Consider the following 20,723-nt stretch of genomic DNA (forward strand, 5'->3'; position numbering starts at 1 on the left):
GTGCTCCCACCCACTGCTTCTTTCTTTCAGTGTAAAGCAGAATCAATAGTTAGAATACTTGACAACAAATTTCATTCTGGGGATTGAAAGACTGATATGATAACAAACATGCTGGCAGCAGTGGGCAACAATCAACACCCAGACAAATGGCAGGCAAGCGATTTTAAAAACAAATCCTTAGGTTCCTTCTAGGTCAGCAAGGAAACAATAATGAGAGACAAAATGAGTACATTTTGTGAGTTTGGGGGGGGGGGGGGGGCGGGGATCTTAGACTGAAGGATTAACATGTAGAGACAATTTAGATGGAGCTGAAAAAAACAGCAGGGGGCAGGAAATATTGTTATTAGCTGGCTGTAGGCCACCAAACAATAGTGGTAGTCTAGAGCATGCATAAATCAGGAAATTATAGATGCATGCATCATGGACAGTACAATAATGATAGCTGACCTCAATGTACATTTCGACTGGGTAAACCAAATCAGTACTTTTTTTTTATTTCAAAAATATATTTTATTCATAAAATAATTTGATGGTCTGTACAGTTGGACATGCCATACATATGTAAACATGTACATACAGATCATTTTTGTACAGGTCTGTACATTTTTCAATCATATGCCCATATAATTAGCTGAGGCGTCAGCAGAGCCCAAATGACTGCATGGGCCCCCTGTTCTTCGTTAGGCAGGCAGAATTTACACAGTGGTCTTTCCCCACCGCGCCTTGGCGGCAGCTGCCCCAAGCTTCAGTGCGTCCCTCAACACGTAGTCCTGGACCTTGGAATGTGCCAGTCTGCAACACTCAGTCGGGGGCAACTCCTTCAGCTGGAAGATCAGCAGGTTTCAGACCACCCAGAGAGCGTCCTTCACCGAGTTGATGATCCTCCATGCACAGTTGATGTTTGTCTCGGTGTGCGTCCCGGGGAACAGGCCGTAGGGCACGGAGTCCCGCGTCACGGCGCTGCTCGGGATGAACCTCAACAAACACCACTGCATTCCTCTCCAGACTTCCTCTGCATAGGCACATTCCAGAAGGAGGTGTGTGACAGTCTCGTCCCCCCCGCAGCCGCTTCGAGGGCAGCGTGTGGTGCGGCTGCGAGTCCGGGCGTGCATAAAGGATCTCACAGGCAGAGCCCTTCTCACCACCAGCCAAGCCATGTCTTGGTGCTTGTTGGAAAGTTCTGGTGATGAGGCATTCTGCCAAATGGCTTTGACAGACTGCTCAGGGAACCGCTCGATAGGATCCGCCCTCTCCTTTTCCCGAAGGGTCTCAAGGACACTACGTGCTGACCACTTCCTGATGGACTTGTGGTCAAAGGTGTTTTTCTTCATAAACTTCTCCACGAAGGACAAGTGATACGGAACGGTCCAACTACTCAGAGCGTTCTGCGGCAGCGAGGCCAGGCCCATCCTTCGCAACACTGGGGACAGGTAGAACCTCAGTACGTAGTGACACTTGGTGTTTGCGTACCGGGGATCCACGCACAGCTTTATGCAGCCACACACAAAGGTGGCCATCAGGGTGAGGGTGGCATTGGGTGTATTTTTTCCCCCGTTGCCCAGATCTTTGTACAGCGAGTCCCTTCGGACCCGGTCCATCTTTGACCTCCATATGAACTGGAAGATGGCCCGGGTGACTGCAGCGGCACAGGTTCTGGGAATAGTCCAGACCTGACTAATACTGTCAAAGATAAATTCCCAGAATTGGTACAAGATGGATTTCTGGAGTAGCACATTGAGGAGTCAACTAGCGATCATGCCCTTTAGAGTTAGTGTTAAATAACAAGAAAGGGGTGATTAATAATCTTTCCATAAAGGAACCTTTGTAAAACAGTGACGATAATATACCGAAATTTCACATTGGTATAAATTCAATGTAGTTCATTCTGAAACAAGGGGTCTTAAATATGAGGAAAGGAAGCTATGAAGAGCAAGTTAGCTATGGTGAATTGGGAAAATACCCTAAAATATTTGTTAGTAGAGAGGAAATGGTTGTATATTATGACAATACCACATGATCTACAGCAGATACCTACAGGGCAGCATAGTGGATCAGTGGTGAACACTGTTGCCTCACCGTGCTAGAGACCTATGTTCAATTTTCAGTCTTGGGCAACTGTTGTGTTCTCTCCATGATTGTGTGGGCTTCCTCCAGGTGCTCTGGTTTCCTCCGACAGTCCAAAGATGTGCAGGTTAGGTGGATTAGCCATGCTAAATTGCCCATTGCTTATACACTGTCGGAATTTCATTACTAAATGACAAATATATTGCTCTAAGGCTCAAACACCCAAAGTGAAAGGTGAATCAACAATGGCGAACATGATAAGTTAAAAATTGCATTAGATCAATGGGCATTGTTTACAAGGAAGCCATTATGAGTGATAAGTCTAAGTATTGGCAGTAATTTACATTGCCGCAAAGGTGTAAAAATTTGATGAAAAAATGGAAAATAAGTTTGTGAGAAACATAAATGCAGACTATAAAAGCTTCCTTAAGTATGTGAAATGGACAGGATTAAGACACATGTGGTCCTATTACAAAGGAGACAAGAGAATTTCTATTGGAGAACAGGGAAATGACAGATAAAATACACAGTTATTTTGCATTACTTTCACTGAAGAAGATACAGAACACCTTCCAGAGATGCTAAGTAATCAATGGGTATTTAAAACTGAGCAGCAAAAAAAAATCAAGAAACAGTCATTGAAAAACTAACTGGTTGAAAGCTGAGCAATCAGATGATTTGAGAACGCTGAAGGAGGCGGCGATAAAGATTTGAAATGCATTGGTGGTTATCATTCAAAATTCTGTTACTTTTGGAACAGTTCCTGCAGACTGGAAAATAACAAACATAAGCCCACTGTTTCAAAAGGAAGTGGGAGAATGGAGAACTACAAAGCTGTTTTCCAGCTTTGATGTCAGTAGTTATGGAAAATATTTAAATCTATTAAAAAGGATGTGATAACTAGGCATTTAGAAACAAATAATAAAATTGAGAAGAATGTACATGGATTTATGAAAAGGAATCACATTTGACAACTGGTTGACGTTTGTTGAGGATATTATTTGTAGCATTGTTAATGGAGAACTAGCGATGTGCGTTTGGATTTTCAGGAGTTTTTGATGAGGTTCAACACAAGAAGTTAGTAAATAAAATTAGAATGCATGGAATTGGTAAAAGTATGCTAACATAGATTGAGAGTTAGTTGACAAGTAAGAAAGCATGTGTAGGAACAAACAGATATTTCTCAGACAGGCTGTAACTAGGGTTAGGTCAGTGCTAGCTCCACGGCTATTCACAATTAGATTAGATTCCCCTACAGTGTGGAAACAGGCCCTTCAGCCCAACAAGTCCACCAATCCTCCGAAGAGTAACCCACCCAGACCCATTTCCTTCTGACTAATGCATCTAACACTATGTGCACTTTAGCATGGCCAATTCACCTGACCTGCACATCTTTGGACTGTGGGAGGAAACTGGAGCACCTGGAGGAAACCCACACAGACACGGGGAGTATGTGCAAACTCCTCACAGACAGTTGCCCAAGGTTGGAATCGAACCTGGGTCCCTAGCACTTTGAAGCAGCAGTGCTAACTATTGAGCCACTGTGCTGCCTCCAAAAAGAGCAGCTCAGACTCCTTCGAGCTAGAAATATTTTAAAATAATTTTGATATGGGGATCAGTTGTAATTGTTTAATGTTTACTGATGACAGAATACCAGTTGAGAATGTAAGTTATGAGGAGGGTGCAGGGAGACTTCAGGAGGAGATGAACAGTCTACCAAAGGGTGACAACCTTTGGATAAGGGATAGGCCACTTAAAGCTGAGATGAGGAGAAATTTATTTGCTCAGAGAGTGGGGAATCTTTGGAATTCTCTACCACAGGGGGTTGTGGGTGCTCAACCAATGAGCATGTCCAAAATAGAAATCAATTCTGGAGGCTAATGACATCAAAGCATATGGAAATACAGCAGGAGGCTCGATGGGCTGAATGGCCAACTCCTGTTCCTATGTTCAATCTTCCTTTGAAATCTTGAGCCTCCACTTCCCCAAGTTTTTCCTCCATCCCTTTTCCAATTGCCTGAAGATCGCGCTCACTTCATTTGATGAGAACAATTTATTTATGACTGTCAACTGATGGGTTGCTCCCACCTACTGTCTCTTAGATTATCCCTATTATCTTTTGGTAGGAGACTGTAAGGATGTGGGAGTTAAGTCTTCTCATCCTGAACTAAGGTAACTCACGAAACGTTTCTTGTTCAGCTTTACACTCTGTGATATTTATGCCAACTTCTAGTTAGTCTTAGATTTTATGGGCTCTCATAAGCCATATGATAAGGAAAACCACAAACATCACTGAATCTAAATAACTCAGTGGAAGCCCAATTCAGAATTCAGAGTTGGAGTTCCAGTCTGCAATTGCTGGATTATATGGGTTCAAACTCTACACCTTCTAATTCAGAGGTACCAGTCCGACTTTTTGCCCATTTGAGTCTCAGAATGTTGGTTAAAATTTGAAGTCACTTGTAATTAAATAGCCAATTGACTCTCACTAGCAAAACTCACAACTCAACAAAGCCTTCATGTCCAGGATGGCAAAGAGGGTGCAACACTCAAATTGTGTATGTATCATTAAAACGATACAATTAGCATTAATAGCACTGAGCTGTGCTGACATTATACCTAACCATTGTGCTTCTCTATCTCTATATTCTCCTTTATGAGATTGTTTAAAAACTACACCTTTTGGTCACCTATTCTAATTTCTGCATTTGTGGCTCTAAATACTGTTTCTGTGAAGCACCTTGGAAGACACTATAATGAATAAACATTGCTGTTGTTATGATATACTATATTTTACAAAATATTTTAATGTTTGATCACTACATGTGTTAGAATTGTAGTCAATAATATTTGTTATACTGTATTTTGTTTTGTTCTGCAGCTAAGTATCCAGAGATCAAATCACTGATGGGACCCGATCCTAATCTAAAATGGATTGTGTTTGGAATGGTCCTTACGCAGACCATTGCATGCTTCTTTGTGAAAGATTTGTCTTGGAAATGGATTATATTCTGGGCTTATGCCTTTGGAGGTGCTGTCAACCACTCACTGACTCTGGCCATTCATGATATCTCTCATAATGTTGCATTTGGCAATAAGCTGGCAAAATGGAACCGATTGTTTGCAATGTTTGCTAATCTACCAATTGGAATGCCGTATTCTGCATCTTTCAAGAAATACCACATAGATCACCATCGATACCTGGGAGGTGATGGCTTAGATGTAGACATCCCAACAGAAATGGAAGGATGGTTCTTCTGCACTCCATTTCGCAAAACGATTTGGCTTATTCTCCAACCCCTTTTTTATGCGCTCAGGCCCCTTTATGTTAACCCTAAACCCATTACAAGGTTAGAGGTGTTGAATGCTGTGGTGCAGTTTGCATATGATTTTCTCATCTACTACCTGTGGGGCTTGAAACCAATAGTATACTTGGTGGCAGGCTCACTTCTATGTATGGGTATCCATCCAATCTCTGGACATTTCATTGCCGAGCATTACATGTTTCTGAAGGGGCATGAAACCTACTCGTATTATGGTCCTCTCAACTGGATAACCTTCAATGTTGGATACCATGTTGAACACCATGACTTTCCCAGTATTCCTGGCAGTAAACTACCATTGGTAAGTAGAGAAATAATTTTAGGACCTACCTGCTGGTTGAGTAAGTGCATCATATAAGCTGGTACTGAATTGTACAGTGTAGGAAGATCCCAGGTTCATGACATAATATGGGTTGTGGTAGATAAGCTTCGTTAAGGTAACAACAAAGGGACTAAAGTTTACTGGAGTATCCTAGGTTATAAAGAAGACTAAATCAATCTATATTACTGTTTCTGGCGCAGTGATCTTAACTGCAAACAGATTGCTACACCCTGACATGAGTCAGCACTGTCAAGGGAATACTGGAGCAATATATTGATATAGAAAACATTATGACAATTTAACTAAGTGTATTTCCATGGTGGCCAGCACAAGGCGTTTGTAATAATCATCTAATTTTCATTAATAGTACTGCGTTGTGTGTACTTACAATTCAACTTAATAAAGATGAAGTATTTTCTTTTAACTACAAAGCCCGAGTGCTGAAATTAAGGTAGTTTAAGTCAAATAGCTGAATTCTTACAGCCAAATTGTGTGATGACTGTGATTATTGCCGTGTTTAGCTGCTCTAGTCTACGGTATAGCTGTCCCTGTCTGATGTCTAAATCTGTCACCTGACTTGGTTAAGAGGCTATTATTGCATTTTGACAGAAGAGAAGAGGAAAACTTCTGGACAGTGCAGAGTGTAACATTTCTATCTGCTATGTACTGATTGCTTAGAGTAAAAGAAGCAGGAGTAGGTCACAGAGCTCTCAATCCTGTATTGTTAGTTATTAAATCAGGATAACTATTTTATTCCCAATAATTAATCCTACAATGTCACTCATGTGTAAGTATTTCTATGTATAGCTCTAAATGTTTAATAAGGACCATGTTACAATTCAAATTATTAAAAACTACTAGTATTGCTCAACGATTTGTAATTTTTTCTCATGTTTATCTCCTGTTATTGTTCTTTAAATTTACCTAAGATTTTGCTCCTATTGACAGAGAATACATAAAAAAGCTATTGGACATTTGATTTCTTTCAATCATATTTTTTGCCATTTTAAGAGCCCTCATTGTTTCTGTGCCATTTCGGATGAAAAGTTTCTGAAAAGCCTCGCTCCAAATATTCAAAGTTGGATGCACAATCCTGATTATTTGGAAGGCCGATAGGTGCTGTTGGGAAAACGTTGTGTTTTTTTAAAGAATTATTCTAGATTATTTTTATACTTTTGCTTTTTGGTCTTTTCTTGTTACCACTCAAACCACATTAATGTGTTGCAAATGACATCGTTCATGTTGTAGTGCTAAAAGCAGACAATGGACAATGAGTGACAATGTCTCTTTGATAAGTTGGTGGAACAAGCTGACTTTGTTACATGTATATCTTGGGAACCATGGTGGACGCACAATGTACAGTTAATTTAACAATGCCAATAAAAAATCAATTTCTGTGCATTATTTTTAAGATTTATTAAATGCAAGGTGTTTGAATATTGATACTTGTATTTATAGATTGAATGATTAGATTCAGGTTTCATGTGCTAAAATATAAAATTCAAATGTTAAAATCTAATTTCAAACACACTAAATAATTTCTGAAATATTATTCCTAAATCTCTTTTATTTTCATGGAAGTGACATCAGGACAATATTTGCATTGTATTACAATAACAATTAGAGGACTAGGAAGTACTACATATAAACAAGCCATGGTGGCTCAGTGGTTAGCACTGCTGCCTCACAGTGCCAGGGATCTGCATTCGATTCCACCCTTGGGCGACTGTCTTTGTGGAGTTTGAACATTCTCATTGTGTCTGCGTGGGTTTTCTCTGGGTGCTCCAGTTTCCTCCCACAATTCAAAGGTGGACAGGTTAAGTGATGCTAAATTGCCCATAGTGTTCAGAGATGTGTAGGATAGGTGCATTAGTCAGGGATAAATCTAGAGCAACAGAGTAGAGGGAATGGGTCTGGGTGGGTTACTCTTCAGAAGGTCACTGTGGACTTCTTGGGCCAAATGGCATGTTTCCACACTGTAGGGTTTCTATGAAAGCAGATACATCTTTGTGGTTCATGACAGTCTCAATTTACCATCCATAGGATCCTATGTAGATTAACCTTACTAATTTTCAAATTATTACTAATGGCCTATACCGTAGAAACTTATAGATGTTAAATGTTTTAAAATGACCCAAACTGATTCAGTAATCTGATAATCTCACCCATATAGACCATTATGGCAACTGTATCTGGGGGACAAAAAATTACCATAGAGGGAAAATGGTTTGATTTTGTATTGTTGTTTGGGAAAAAGAGAATTGTTGGACCGCTTTAATGGTTTAATGGTATTTATTCATTTATAGATGGTCAACTGTTGTCATTTTAAGGCTCCTTGGTTTGTTACATTATTGGTTAAAATTTGAGCCACATTGTCTGTCCACATTGCAATGAATGTTTAGAATATTTTATTATTATTATGAGAGAACATGGGTTCTGACATTGAGGTAATTGGATTTTGTCTGTGAAGGTGACTTATTTCTTTGAAAGGTCAGAAACTAATTTTTCTTTAGCGCTGAGTCAAAACAGCATAATCCAAGAAGTCATGCAATTCAAGCTAAGTGACTACACAACCTATGAAACTAAAATATAGTGGATGCTGGAAATCTGAAACAAAAACAAAAAACATTGGAGAAATTTAGAATGTCTGGCAGTATCTGTGGAGAGAGAAACGGAGTTAATATTTTGAGTCTGCATGATTCTTCTTTGATTCTGAAGTGAAGACAGAACTATGGTCTGAAGTTCTGAATGAAGCAGCAAGTTGCTATAAAGGTAAGGCAAGACAGAGGTGCTGTGAACATCAAGGTATGCACAAAGTGAGTTAGGCTGAAAAAGGGTCACTGGCCTTGAAACATTGACTCTGCTTTCTCTCTACTGATGCTGTTAGACATGCTGAGTTTCTCCAATAATTTCTGTTTATCTTAAGTTTCTTAGGAGGTTTTGACAGGGCATGTTTGAAGAGGTTGTTGTGCCTTATGGGAGAATCTCAGACCAGAGGGCATAAGTTTTTAAGAGAGAGATGAGGAGGAAATTCTTCTCTCAGATGTTAGTGTATTTGTGGAATTTTCTGCTCCACTGGGTTATAGAGTCATAGAGTCATGGATATGTACAGCACGGACACAGACCCTTTGGACCAACTGGTCCAAGCCGACCAGATAAGCCAACCCAATCTAGTCCCACCTGCTAGCACCTAGCCCATATCTCTCCAAACAATTCCTATTCATGTACCCATCCAGATGCCTTTTAAATGCTGTAATTGTACCAGCCTCCACCACTTCCTCTGGCAGCTCGTTCCATGCACGTACCACCCTCTGCGTGAAAAAGTTGCCCCTTACGTCCCTTTTAGATCGTTCCCCTCTCACCCTAAACCTATGCCCTCTACTTCTGGTTGATGAGGTTGGATTGTTATGTATATTTGAGGATGATATTGACAGATTTTTAATCAGGATCGATATCAAGAATTATGAGCAAATGGCAGGAAAGTGGAATTGAGAATTATCAGATCAGCCATGATCTCAATGAATGGTGGAACAGACTTGATGGGCTGAATAGCCTGCATCTGCTTCTACGCCTTATGGTCTTATGGGAATTAAATCATTATCTTAAAAGGAAACATTTGTAAGAAGACAGGGAAAAAGCAAGGGAGTAGCATGAAGTGAACTATTTCTTCAGACAGCCAATGCAGAAAGGATAGTTTCCTTCTGTTGTCATAATCATTCTATGATTCTCCTTCAATCTTAGTTATAGCAATTTGCTCAAATTTCAATAGAAAATCAACAACATATATCATGTAGATTGCTGAGAGTTTTGCTTTGTGATACCAGTAGAACATTGCTGGACCTACCTTCAGTTGAGTATGCCTACTTTCATAGACACTGGACCCTTTGTGATTGTAGATCTCTGAGTATCCTGTATCTGGGTAGTTGTCCTTTGGGTATAAGAGTCCTGTCCTTTGCATTATACTGCCTACATTATCCAGCCCCTTATGAAGTGTATTCTGTTCCACATAATTGTCAAATCGATGTGGTTCAGTGGTTAGCACTGCTGCCTCAGAGCACCAGGACTCTGAGTTTGATTCCAGCCTCAGGCGACTGTCTGTGTGGAGTTTGCACAGCCACCCTGCATCTGCGTGGGTTTCCGCTGGGTGCTCTGGTTTCTTCCCACAGTCCAAAGATGTGCATGTTAGGTGGATTGGCCATGCTAAATTGCCCCATAATGTCCAGGGATATGCAGGCTAGGTGGATTAGCCATAGTAAAAATGCAGGGATAGGATAAGCGTTTGAGTATGGTGGAAAGCTATTTGGAGGGTCAGTGCAGACTCAAATGTGCTGAATAGCCTCTTTTCATATTGTGGGGATTCTTTGATTCTATATGAGTATGTGAGGTATAAGGTGCTTCATTGCCTGCTAGTAATTCCTCAGATTCTGAACTTTTGTAATCAATCTCAATTTTTTTTTATTCATTCATAGAATGTAGTTGTTGCTGGCTGGGCCAGCATTCATTACTACTCTCTCTTTGCACTTGAACTGAGTGGATTGATAGGACTACTCCGTGGGAAACAAGAGTCAACCACATTGCTGTGGATCTGAAGCTGCACATAGGCTAGGCCAGGTGCAATGACAGATTTCCTTCTCCAAAGGGTACTAGTGAAGCAAATGAGTTCTTTTTTTTTATCATGCTTGACAACATTTATATGGTCATCAATAATCCAGCTTTTAATTTCAGATTTTATTTGATTTCAAACTTCACCTTCTGCTAGGATGGAATTCAACCCCATGTCCAAAGACCATTAGATAAAAAAAAACAAAAAGAACTGCAGATGTTGGAAATCTGAAACAAAAACATAAATTGCTGGAAAATCTTAGCAGATCTGGCAGCATGAGTGGAGAGAAATCAGAGTTAACATTTCGGTTCCAGTTCCCAAGAGCAATAGCCAGGCTCTATGGATTATTAGGTCTGTGACACTATCATTATTCCTCTGCAAATCATATTCAATGTTTCCTTTGTGTCTTTTGCATGGAAGGCCTGCTCAGCGGCAAAGAAGCTACATTTGTAGCAATAAAGTGTCTTACTCCAGCTTTTTGCCTGGAAACACCACTCTTTTCAGTGACTTCGGTGAGTTGTCATCTTTGAACTTGAAACGAGTAGAACTTTCATGCTCCCTAACCTTGCTTTGATCCTTACTATTGAGTGAATCCAAATAAGATTTTCATCAATCTGCTCCACAGACTGTGGAGATTCAATCATTACCTAATATGGCACAATTGAATGAATCTGGGTAGTGCACTCATTACCCTCTTGTGACTAAACTCTCTTGTGACCATTCCTACCTCTCAAACTGATTATTATCATCATCTTCAACTTCTAAGTGTTAGGCATCACTTTAAAATCTCTGCTGCTATGCTTTTGGTCATTCATTGTATAGTGATATTTGGAGTCACATCTGTAGCACCTGCTAACTATTCCCCAGGCATTTCTGGGGCTTATTTGCCTATTGTCTGTCAGATCAGCTAAAAATAGCTTCATGCTTATTCTTTCCAGATATTGTACTGATGCCTGCACCTTGTAAATGAAGTGTCTTGAAATGCTGCAAATATTGAGCCCTCCATCCTTTGTGACATCGCAAAATGTCCTGTTTGCATCACTAAGGATGCTGGAAATGACAGCTTCCCCATAATATTTTTAAAGTAGTAGACACTTGATTCAAAAAGGTGTCTTTTTGTAAAAGAACAAAACACTAATTAAGACCAAAAGCCTAACCACATAACGTTCAAGGATATAGGACAAGTACAGGAAATTGGGATTAACACACCTTTAGTGGTAGACATGTCAGTACAGATGTAATAGGTCAAAAGGGCCTCTTCTATGCTCTATGACCCTATGAATCTACATGCAACACATGAGCATAATTCAATAATTCAAATGAGAGCCCTGAGAAAATAATCTCTCAATTGAACTTAAGCAATCTTTTCCACAGTCTGTTAAAGTTCATATTATATTTCTCTGTGCAATGACTTCAAAAATCTATCAAAGTTTGACTATGCCTTGTAGATATCTAACAGATCAACGTTTCTGTAAATTTCATCCATGAATTTTAAGAGAATACTTAAGTCTTCATCAATGTTCAACTGATGGACATCTAATTCCCAAAGTATTTTGCTTCTGATTTTACTGTTGTTAAGAAGTAACAGTACCAAAGTAGTACCCTGTTTTCTGTTTGCTAAGGATGTGCACATATCTACTTCATTTTCCTATTGAGTTCAGATTCAGAGTAGTTTGGTGGGTGGATCTAAACCTAACAACTTAGCTTATGTGACTTTCAGCCATTCTTCATAAAAGTAACTCAAGATTATAAGGTTCTGTCTGATTTTTCTTTTCTTAGCTTCCAATCTTCACCTTCAGGAGACCATCTTTTGCTAAATTTTAAATAATTCTGAAATCTGACAGTGAGGTAGGAAGCCAGATGCAATTTTTTTAGTTACTGCTACATTTATTAGCAGAATGCCACATTATATATGTTTGCCTCCTCCCTAATGAACAAGAAAAGTCCCCCAAGTCCCTCTTTCTTCTTTTCCTAAACAAATCAACTGAATAAACTACTGATCAATCTTTGAAAGGGTATTGCAACTTACAAGTCTTCCTTTATTTTGTCCAAGGTACTTAATCAATCAATGTTCTTCATGTACCTTCATGTTCCTTATCCTTAATAATACAATGATCACAGTCCTCAGACCAGCTTTGCTGTGATCTCGCCTGTGATTCCCCACTGTGACACCTTCTTGGAGATGGCCATTACCCAGCATTTGTGTGGAGCAAATGTAACTTGCCACTTGTTAGCCCAAGCCTGGATGTTGTCCAGATGGTTTAGCATTTGGACATGGACTTCTTCAGTGTCTGAGGAGTTGTGAAAGATCCTGAATATTGTGCAATTGTTGGCAAACATCCCCACTTCTGACCTTATGGTGGAAGGAATGTCCTAGCTTGTTTACTGGGTTTTGCTGCAGGGTGGGTCTGTAAAGCCAAATGAAATATGCAAGGAGCACATTTTCAAACAGGACTAGGCATAATTCATAGCCTCATTTATTTCTCACTCTCCTCATCCAATGCAGCCAGCAGTTGTGAAACTACCTGGTGGAAATGCCACCCCGTAAAGTAATAGTCAGCTTATCCACAGGTGACGGGCAATAAATGCTTGCCCACATCTCATGAGTGAATAAAAAAAACTGAGCTAATTAATGTTGGGTTTACGTTCCTTTAGGATGTTCCATAAAATAAGACCTGTAGGGAACTGAAATTATACAGTCTACCTGTTTTACATATTGGCAAGAAAAAGAGCCAGCTTTTGGAAGCCTGAGGCCGTTAACTAACTGCCATAAAGTCTCTGTAGGAAATATTTCTACTTGTTTCTCAGATCTTTAGTTATCAAGAGGCTTCTATTAGATCAGCATGATATAACTGTCTCTCATCAATAAAAGAGAAATTAACTCTCCTTGGAGGTGGGGAAGATATTCCCTGTGGTGGGAATGGCAATGGCTTGTTGCTCATCAATTGGGCTTTTGCCCGAAACGTCAATTTTGCTGCTCGTCGGATGCTGCCTGAACTGCTGTGCTCTTCCAGCACCACTAATCCAGAATCTGGTTTCCAGCATCTGCAGTCATTGTTTTTAGCTCATCAATTGGAGGCAGGCAGCCAATAAAATCAATTAATTTGCCTATTGCTAGCCATTTTACCATGTTATTGCATTTTACCAACATTAGATTCACCCCGTCAAATAAGCTGGATGTGGAAGGGTGCCTTCCTGTTAATGCTTATGTTTATCAAAATATTTTAGGAGCTATATTGTTATGCGCGTATAAATAGGATGTCACTACTGCTCTTCTTTCTGTGTAATAACGCAAAATGTAGTGGGCTGCAATGCCAATTTGAGTGGTACATTAGATGTCAGCATTTTGCCCAGAAGTGTGCTTATTTCCAGGAACCACAGGGTGGAACATAATGGCAGCAGGTATCCAGTAAAACACAAGCTTTATAAACAAAGAATTAGATTAAGAAACATTAACACCAATTTGTAAATGTCAGTTCGCCATAATCTTACCAGACCATGGGCTGCTCTCTCATTAGAGATATAAAACTGGTGATGGTTTAACCTGACAGTCACCGCAGCTCAGGTGAGGTGGGAAATTTAGAAGTAGTGACCTTCTTGGTAACCTCAGCTGGTGCAGGAATTGCTGACATCGCTCTACATTGTAAAGCAGCCCTCCAGCCAACTGACTATTAATATTACAGAGCGAGTACAACAAATTGAATTGTATGAAATCAAAATGGCCACCACCACAGCAATGAATATGCAGCATCACCTCAGGATGAAAAGGGAAACTAATTGTATCATGACATTTTTGAGAAGTTCAAATGAAAGTGCAGATGGACATTTTGCATCCTTTAGTTCCATCCTTTTAGGGACAGCAGAGACAGATTTAAACTTGTTTAATAGCTGGGAGAGGAATGAGGATGACAGAATACATATAGACAGAATTGTTGAAAAATTATCTCACATCTTGAGCCAAAATCAAACTATTAAATCTATTAAACAGAAATTGCTAGAAAATCTCAGCAGGTCTGGCAGAATCTGTGGAAAGCTTTCTCTCTGCTGAGTTTTTCCAGCTATTTATGTGTGTTTCTGATTTTCAGCATCTGCAGTTCTTTATTCATTTTCTCTATTAAATTTGATGGTGTGAATTTTAGAGCTTTAGACAAGAACCTGGTGAACCTGTGAACCATTACTAAATGAGATCAAAAAATTGAATCAGCAAATATAAATTAAAAATAAATGGCTGATAGATCAAGTAATTCAGAATTCGAAACACCCCGATACACAAAAAGCTATGATTAAGTAGGAGAAAGTTGTGATATCACAGGTTGTAAACATTACTGGAATATAATGTACCCTAATTAGGCAGATGAAAATGCAATCAAGAAGCAGGGCCATGTACTGATACAGCAACAAAAGAATTCATACCAAACAGAGATCAAGCTATGCAAGAATTCATGACCATGAGTTTACCGACAGAGGAAATATTTTACATGTATTCAAACTGCAGGGTTTGTGAAAAGATAATCACTAGGAAAAGATATGCAAAACCATGAAAGAATATGGTAAATAGGTTATGAGAAGCAGAGCAACTGGGCAAATGCAAAAGACAAAAAGCTAAATCTCCTATTGTCTGGAAGACAATAAGAACATAAGGACATCGTAAGCTAAGAACAGGATTTTGTAACTTGAGCCTGCTCTGCTATTCAATAAGATCATGACCGATCTCACGTCAGTCTCAATTCAATTTTTTCTGCCTCCTCCCATCACCTTTCACCCCCTTTCGCTGATTTAAAATCTATCGCCTCCTTAAATTTACTCAATAACCTAGCATTCCACTATATTGTTGGATTGGGAATTCCACAGATTCACACCACTGAGAATAATAATCGCTCCTCATCTCTGTTTTAAACCTGCTACTCATTATCCTAAAATTATGACTTCTCATTCCAGATTGTCCCAGAAGAGGAAGCATCTCCTCTAATTCAATTTTCTTTAGCATCATGTATACCTCCATTAGATCTCCCCTACAAATTCCAGAACCTGTAGGCTGAAGCTGCTCAATCTCTCTTCATCAACAAACCTCTTCCCTCTGGGATCATTCCAGTGAACCTCCTCAAAACTGCCTCCAATGCAACAATATCCGTCCTGAAATAAGAGGAACAGAAATGCATACAGAACGATTAGATTAGATTCCCTACTGTGTGGAAACAGGCCTTTCGGCCCAACCGGCCATCTGAAGAGTAACCCACCCAGACCCATCTCCCTTGACTAATGCACCTAACACTATGGGCAATTTAGCATGGCCAATTCACCTGACCTGCACATCTTTGGACTGTGGGAGGAAACCAACGCAGACACAGGGAGAATGTGCAAACTCCACACAGACAGTCACCCAAGGTTGGAATCGAACCTGGGACCCTGGTGCTGTGAGGCAGCAGTGCTAACCACTGAGCCACCGCACTATGGTCTCACTAATGCCTTGTACAGTTGCAGATACACTTTCCTACTTTTAGACTTGATTCCTTCAGCAATAAATGCCAAAATATGATTTGTCTTCCTTATTTCTTGCTGTAATAGTGAAAATAATAATGAGTTACAATAGAGATAACAACTATGGATCTGTATGAAATGTTAGGATGTGCAAGTTCATAGATGCGTAGAGATATACAGCATGGATACAGACCCTTCAGTCTAACTTGTCCATGCCAACCAGCTGTCCTAAATAAAACTAGTCCTATTTGCCAGCATTTGGACAATAATGCTCGAAACCCTAAACCCTCCAAACCTCTAATCCGTCTAAACCCTTCCTATTCATATACCCATCCAGATGCTTTTTAAATGTTGTAATTATACCAGCCTCTACCACTTCCTCATTCCATTCATGCACCATCCTCTGTGTGAAAAAGTTGCTCCTTAGGTTCCTTTTAAATTTTTCCCCTCTCATCTTAAACTTATGCCCTCCAGTTTTGGACTCCCCCACCCTGGGGAAAAGACCTTGTCTATTTATCCAATCCATGCCCCTCACAATTTTATAAATCTCTATAAGATCACCCCTGCCTCTGACACTCCAGGGAAAATAGCCCCAGCCTATTCAGCCCCTCCCTATAGCTCAAACCCTTCAATCCTTGTAAATCTTTTCTGGACCCTTTCAAGTTTCACAACGTCCTTCCTATAGTAGGGAGACCAGAATTCATTGCAGTATTCCAAAAGTGGCCTAACCAATGTCTTGTACAGCCACAACATGACCTCCCAAATCTTATACTCAATGCACTGACCAATAAAGACAATCATACCAAATGCCTTCTTCACTATCCTATCTACCTGAGATTCCACTTTCAAGGAACTATGAACCTGCACTCCAAGGTCTCTTTGTTCAGCAACATTCCCCAGGACCTTACCATTAAGTGCCCTGATTTGCCTTCCCAAAATGCAGCACCTCACATTTATCTAAAATAAATTCCATCTGCCTCTCCTCGGCCCATTGGCCCATCTGATCAAGATCCCATCATACTGTAAAGTAACTGTCCACTACACCTCCAATTTTGGTGTCATTTGAAAACTTACCAAACATACCTCGAAACATATAACACTTAAATCAAGAAGAAGATGCTAAATAAGCCCTCAGTTGTAAATTTGATACTGCTGCACAGTTACATCATCCCACTCAGCTATACCAGAAGTACTTTCATAAGAATTTGATAGAAAATGTTTGCGCAAAATAACTGCTCTGGAACTGAGTAGTGTGATGCTGGCAGCATAGGGTGGAACTGAGCTTCATCGATTGGAATGATCCAAACCAGAGGAACACACCAAGGTATTAGCTGTACATTCTATGTTACTGAAACAGACAGCCCTTCTATCCTCTGGTTGAGTTGATCTCAGGAAACCATACGATAAAGCTATCACTGAGTATTGAAAAATGGCCTCCAGTCAGAAACTAGAAAGATCTGGTTCAAATGGATCCAAAGTGTTTTAAAGAGGTGGATGCTTTGAAGATTTTGTGTATTGATCCAGACAGGAAACCTGTGATTTATCCTCCATATATTGCACCAATGGAGAATAGTGGAAGGCTTGAAAGGCCCATAATGTTCAGGGATATGTAGATTAGGTGCATTAGTCAGGGGTAACTATAGGGTAGGGGAATGGGCCTAGGTGGGTTACTCTTCGGAGGGTCAGTGTGGACTTGTTGGGCCGAAGGGCCTGTTTCTACACTATAGGGATTCTTCTCTTCTCTTCTCTGAAAGAGAGCTCCAAGAGATGGAAGAAAAGACAGGGATCACCAGAGTCACAAAGCCTACAGGTTGAGTAGATTCTATCATTGTGAGAGAAGCCAGACATACAGCTACAAATTAATCTGGATCCCAAAAAATGTAATCAAACAATAAAGGGGTATCAATATCCAGACCAACACTGGAAGAGATCACACAACTTGCACTTGCAAGGGCAAACATTTTCAGTAAGTTTGATGCCAAAAACGGCTACTGGATTGAGAAGCTTGGTGACAAATCCTCACAGTAGAAAACACTCTTCACATGGTACATATCTGTGCGTACCATTTGGTCTTAAGGGCATGTCAGGTTGTGATCCTGCTGAAAGTAGATGAAACAAACAAGTGATACAAAGGAACAGTTGGCTTGTTTGATGATATCATCATCTATAGTGTTGATGAAAAATATCATGACTGCTGTCTATACAAAGACATGGAAGGAGCCAAACAAAATGGGGAGATTGAACTAAACACAGACAAATGAGTGGTGATGGTAACAACATGCTTGTGCTTTGGGTTTGGTGTTCAGAACTGATAGAGTCAAGCCAAGTCCTGAAACAGTTACACCCATCTTTCAGGTAGAAACTCCTAGTAACAAGAAATGGATGTTTCTTTACTTAATCAAGTAAATGAGCTCTTTCATACTTCACATGTCAGAACACAAAGCAAGTCTACAAAAACTGATGAGGGAAGATACAGAGTGCCAGTGGTTAGATTACATGTGAAGAGTCTCAATAAGCTTGAAAAAGTATGTAAGGAGACAAGTCTGTCATACAAGTCTGTCATACCAACCAAGGTAAAAATCTGTCCCTCTACAAGTACAAGGGATAGAAACTTCTACGTAAGGATTGGGAAAAATCCTGTGTCGTTGGGAGTGGAAAAATACCCTGTGGTGGATATCTGACCTATTTCTGGGCAGAAACCTAAAATTAAAGTCAATAACTCCAAAACAATGTTGCTAATTTACATAAGTTTACATACTGCATGGAAACAGACACTTTGGTCCAACTTTGTTCCCAAACCAAACCAGGCCCACTTGCCAGCATTTGCCCATATCCCTCCAAACCCTTTCCTATTCATGTACCTGTCCAAATGTCTTTTAAATGTTGTAACTGTATCTACCTCCACCACTTTCTTTATTCCAGATATAAACCACTCCATGTAAAAAAAAGTTGTCCCTTATGTCGTTTTTAAATCTTCCTCCTCTCACCTTAAAAATATGCCCCCTAGATTTGAACACTCCCACCCTCAGGAAAATACCATTACTATTCACCTTATCTATGGCCCTCATCATTTGATAAACCTCTGCAAGGTCATCCCTCAACCTCTTACACTCCAGTGAAAAAAGTCCCGGCCTATCCAGCCTATTTTTATAACTCAAACCCTCCAGTCCTGACAACATCCTGGTAAATCCTTCCTCTCCAATTTAATAATATCCTTCTTATAGCAGGGCAACCAGAGCTAGATACAACCTCATCATGACTTTTCAACTACTATACTCGAAGGTGTCAGCAATGAAGGCAAGCATGCTAAATGTCTTCTTAAACACCCTGTCCACGTGTGATGTACCTGAATCCATAGGTCTCTCTGCTTTTCCAAACTACCTGAAGCCCTACCATTAATTGCATAAGTCCCACATTTGTTTGTTTCACCAAAATGCAATACATCACATTTATCCAAATTAAACTCCATCTGCCACTCCTCAGCCCATTGACCCAATTAATCAAGGTATCTTTGTTATCTTAGATAATCTTCACTGGCCACGATACCACAAGTTTTGATGTCATCCACAAACATGCTAACCATGTTTCCAAAATTCTTAGGAGAAAGTGAGGACTGCAGAGCTGAAAAATGTGTTGCTGGAAAAGCGCAATAGGTCAGGCAGCATCCAAGGAGCAGGAGTTCGTGAAGAAGGGCTTATGCCCGAAACATTGATTCTCCTGCTCCTTGGATGCTGCCTGACCTGCTGCGCTTTTCCAGCAACACATTTTTCAGCTCCAAAATTCTTATCCAAATTATTTATATAAGTGGCAACAAAAGTGGACCCAGAACATGGCTGGTCACAGGCCTGCGGTCCAAAAACAATCCTCCACCATCACCCTGTATCTCATACTGTCAAGTCAATTTATATCCAATGGGCAAGGTTTCCCTGAATCCTATGTGATCTAATTTTACTAATTAGTCAACCATGCTCAACCTTGTCAAAGGCTTTACTAAAGTCCACGTAGACACCTGCACCAATCAACCCCACCACCCTGTGGCCCAACATTTCAACTCCCCCTCCCACTCTGCCGCGGGCATGCAGGTCCTGGGCCTCCTCCATCGCCATTTCCTCACCACCAGACGCCTGGAGGAAGAACGCCTCATCTTCCGCCTCGGAACACTTAAACCCCAGGGCATCAATGTGGACTTCACCAGTTTCCTCATTTCCCCTCCCCCCATCTTACCCCAGTTCCAACTTTCCAGCTCCGCACCGTTCCCATGACCTGTCCTACCTGCCTATCTTCCTTCCCACCTATCTGCACCACCCTCCTCTCTGACGTATCACCCTTATCCCCACCTCCATTCACCTATTGCACTCTTATCTACCTTCGCCCCAAGCCCCACTCCCTTCCTATTCATCTCTTCACCCTGGAGGCTCCCAGCCTCATTCCTGATGAAGGGCTCTTGCCCGAAACATAGATTTTCCTGCTCTTCAGATGTTGCCTGACCGGCTGTGCTTTTCCAGCACCACTCTAATCTTGACTCCATGTAGATGACACCTGCCACTCTGCCTCATCAGTCTTTCTGATTCTATGAATAGTGAAGTCTGGACTTCAAAAGATGGTTATTCAGTTAGAAATGAGGATTTAATGGAGGATGAAGAAATGCTGGTCTTGCCAGCAAGGTCCATATCCATGAACAACTAAAAAGTTAAGTTGACATCAATGCAAAGCACGCAACAGGCAATCTGGCCATTTGTTGTATTTATCTTAACAAGAAACAGTAAAAAAAAGTTGCAATATTTTAGTTTTAATCAATATTATAAAACAATCACATGATCTTTTTCAAACCAAATTTTTTAGGTGATACATAGAGTCAGAAAATTTAAGATTCTTAAAAGAAACCAGGAAGATTAATACAAGGAAAACCATTAACTTTTTCTGCATTGATAAT

The 20,723-nt window shown here is 40.3% G+C and overlaps 1 protein-coding gene across 1 annotated transcript in view; it reads left to right on the forward strand.

Moving 5' to 3' along the window:
- degs2 (delta(4)-desaturase, sphingolipid 2) overlaps positions 1-20,723 on the forward strand; it is a 58,113-nt gene that overhangs the window by 9,611 nt on the left and 27,779 nt on the right. Inside the window, exon 2 of the mRNA XM_043697423.2 lies at positions 4,946-5,688. Coding sequence (XP_043553358.2) covers positions 4,946-5,688 — 743 coding nt within the window. The remainder of the gene's footprint in view (positions 1-4,945; positions 5,689-20,723) is intronic.

Source organism: Chiloscyllium plagiosum, unplaced genomic scaffold (assembly GCF_037043375.1).
Source record: "Chiloscyllium plagiosum isolate Xiang-an unplaced genomic scaffold, Cpla_swu_hap1 HiC_scaffold_8, whole genome shotgun sequence".
Taxonomy (NCBI): domain Eukaryota; kingdom Metazoa; phylum Chordata; class Chondrichthyes; order Orectolobiformes; family Hemiscylliidae; genus Chiloscyllium; species Chiloscyllium plagiosum.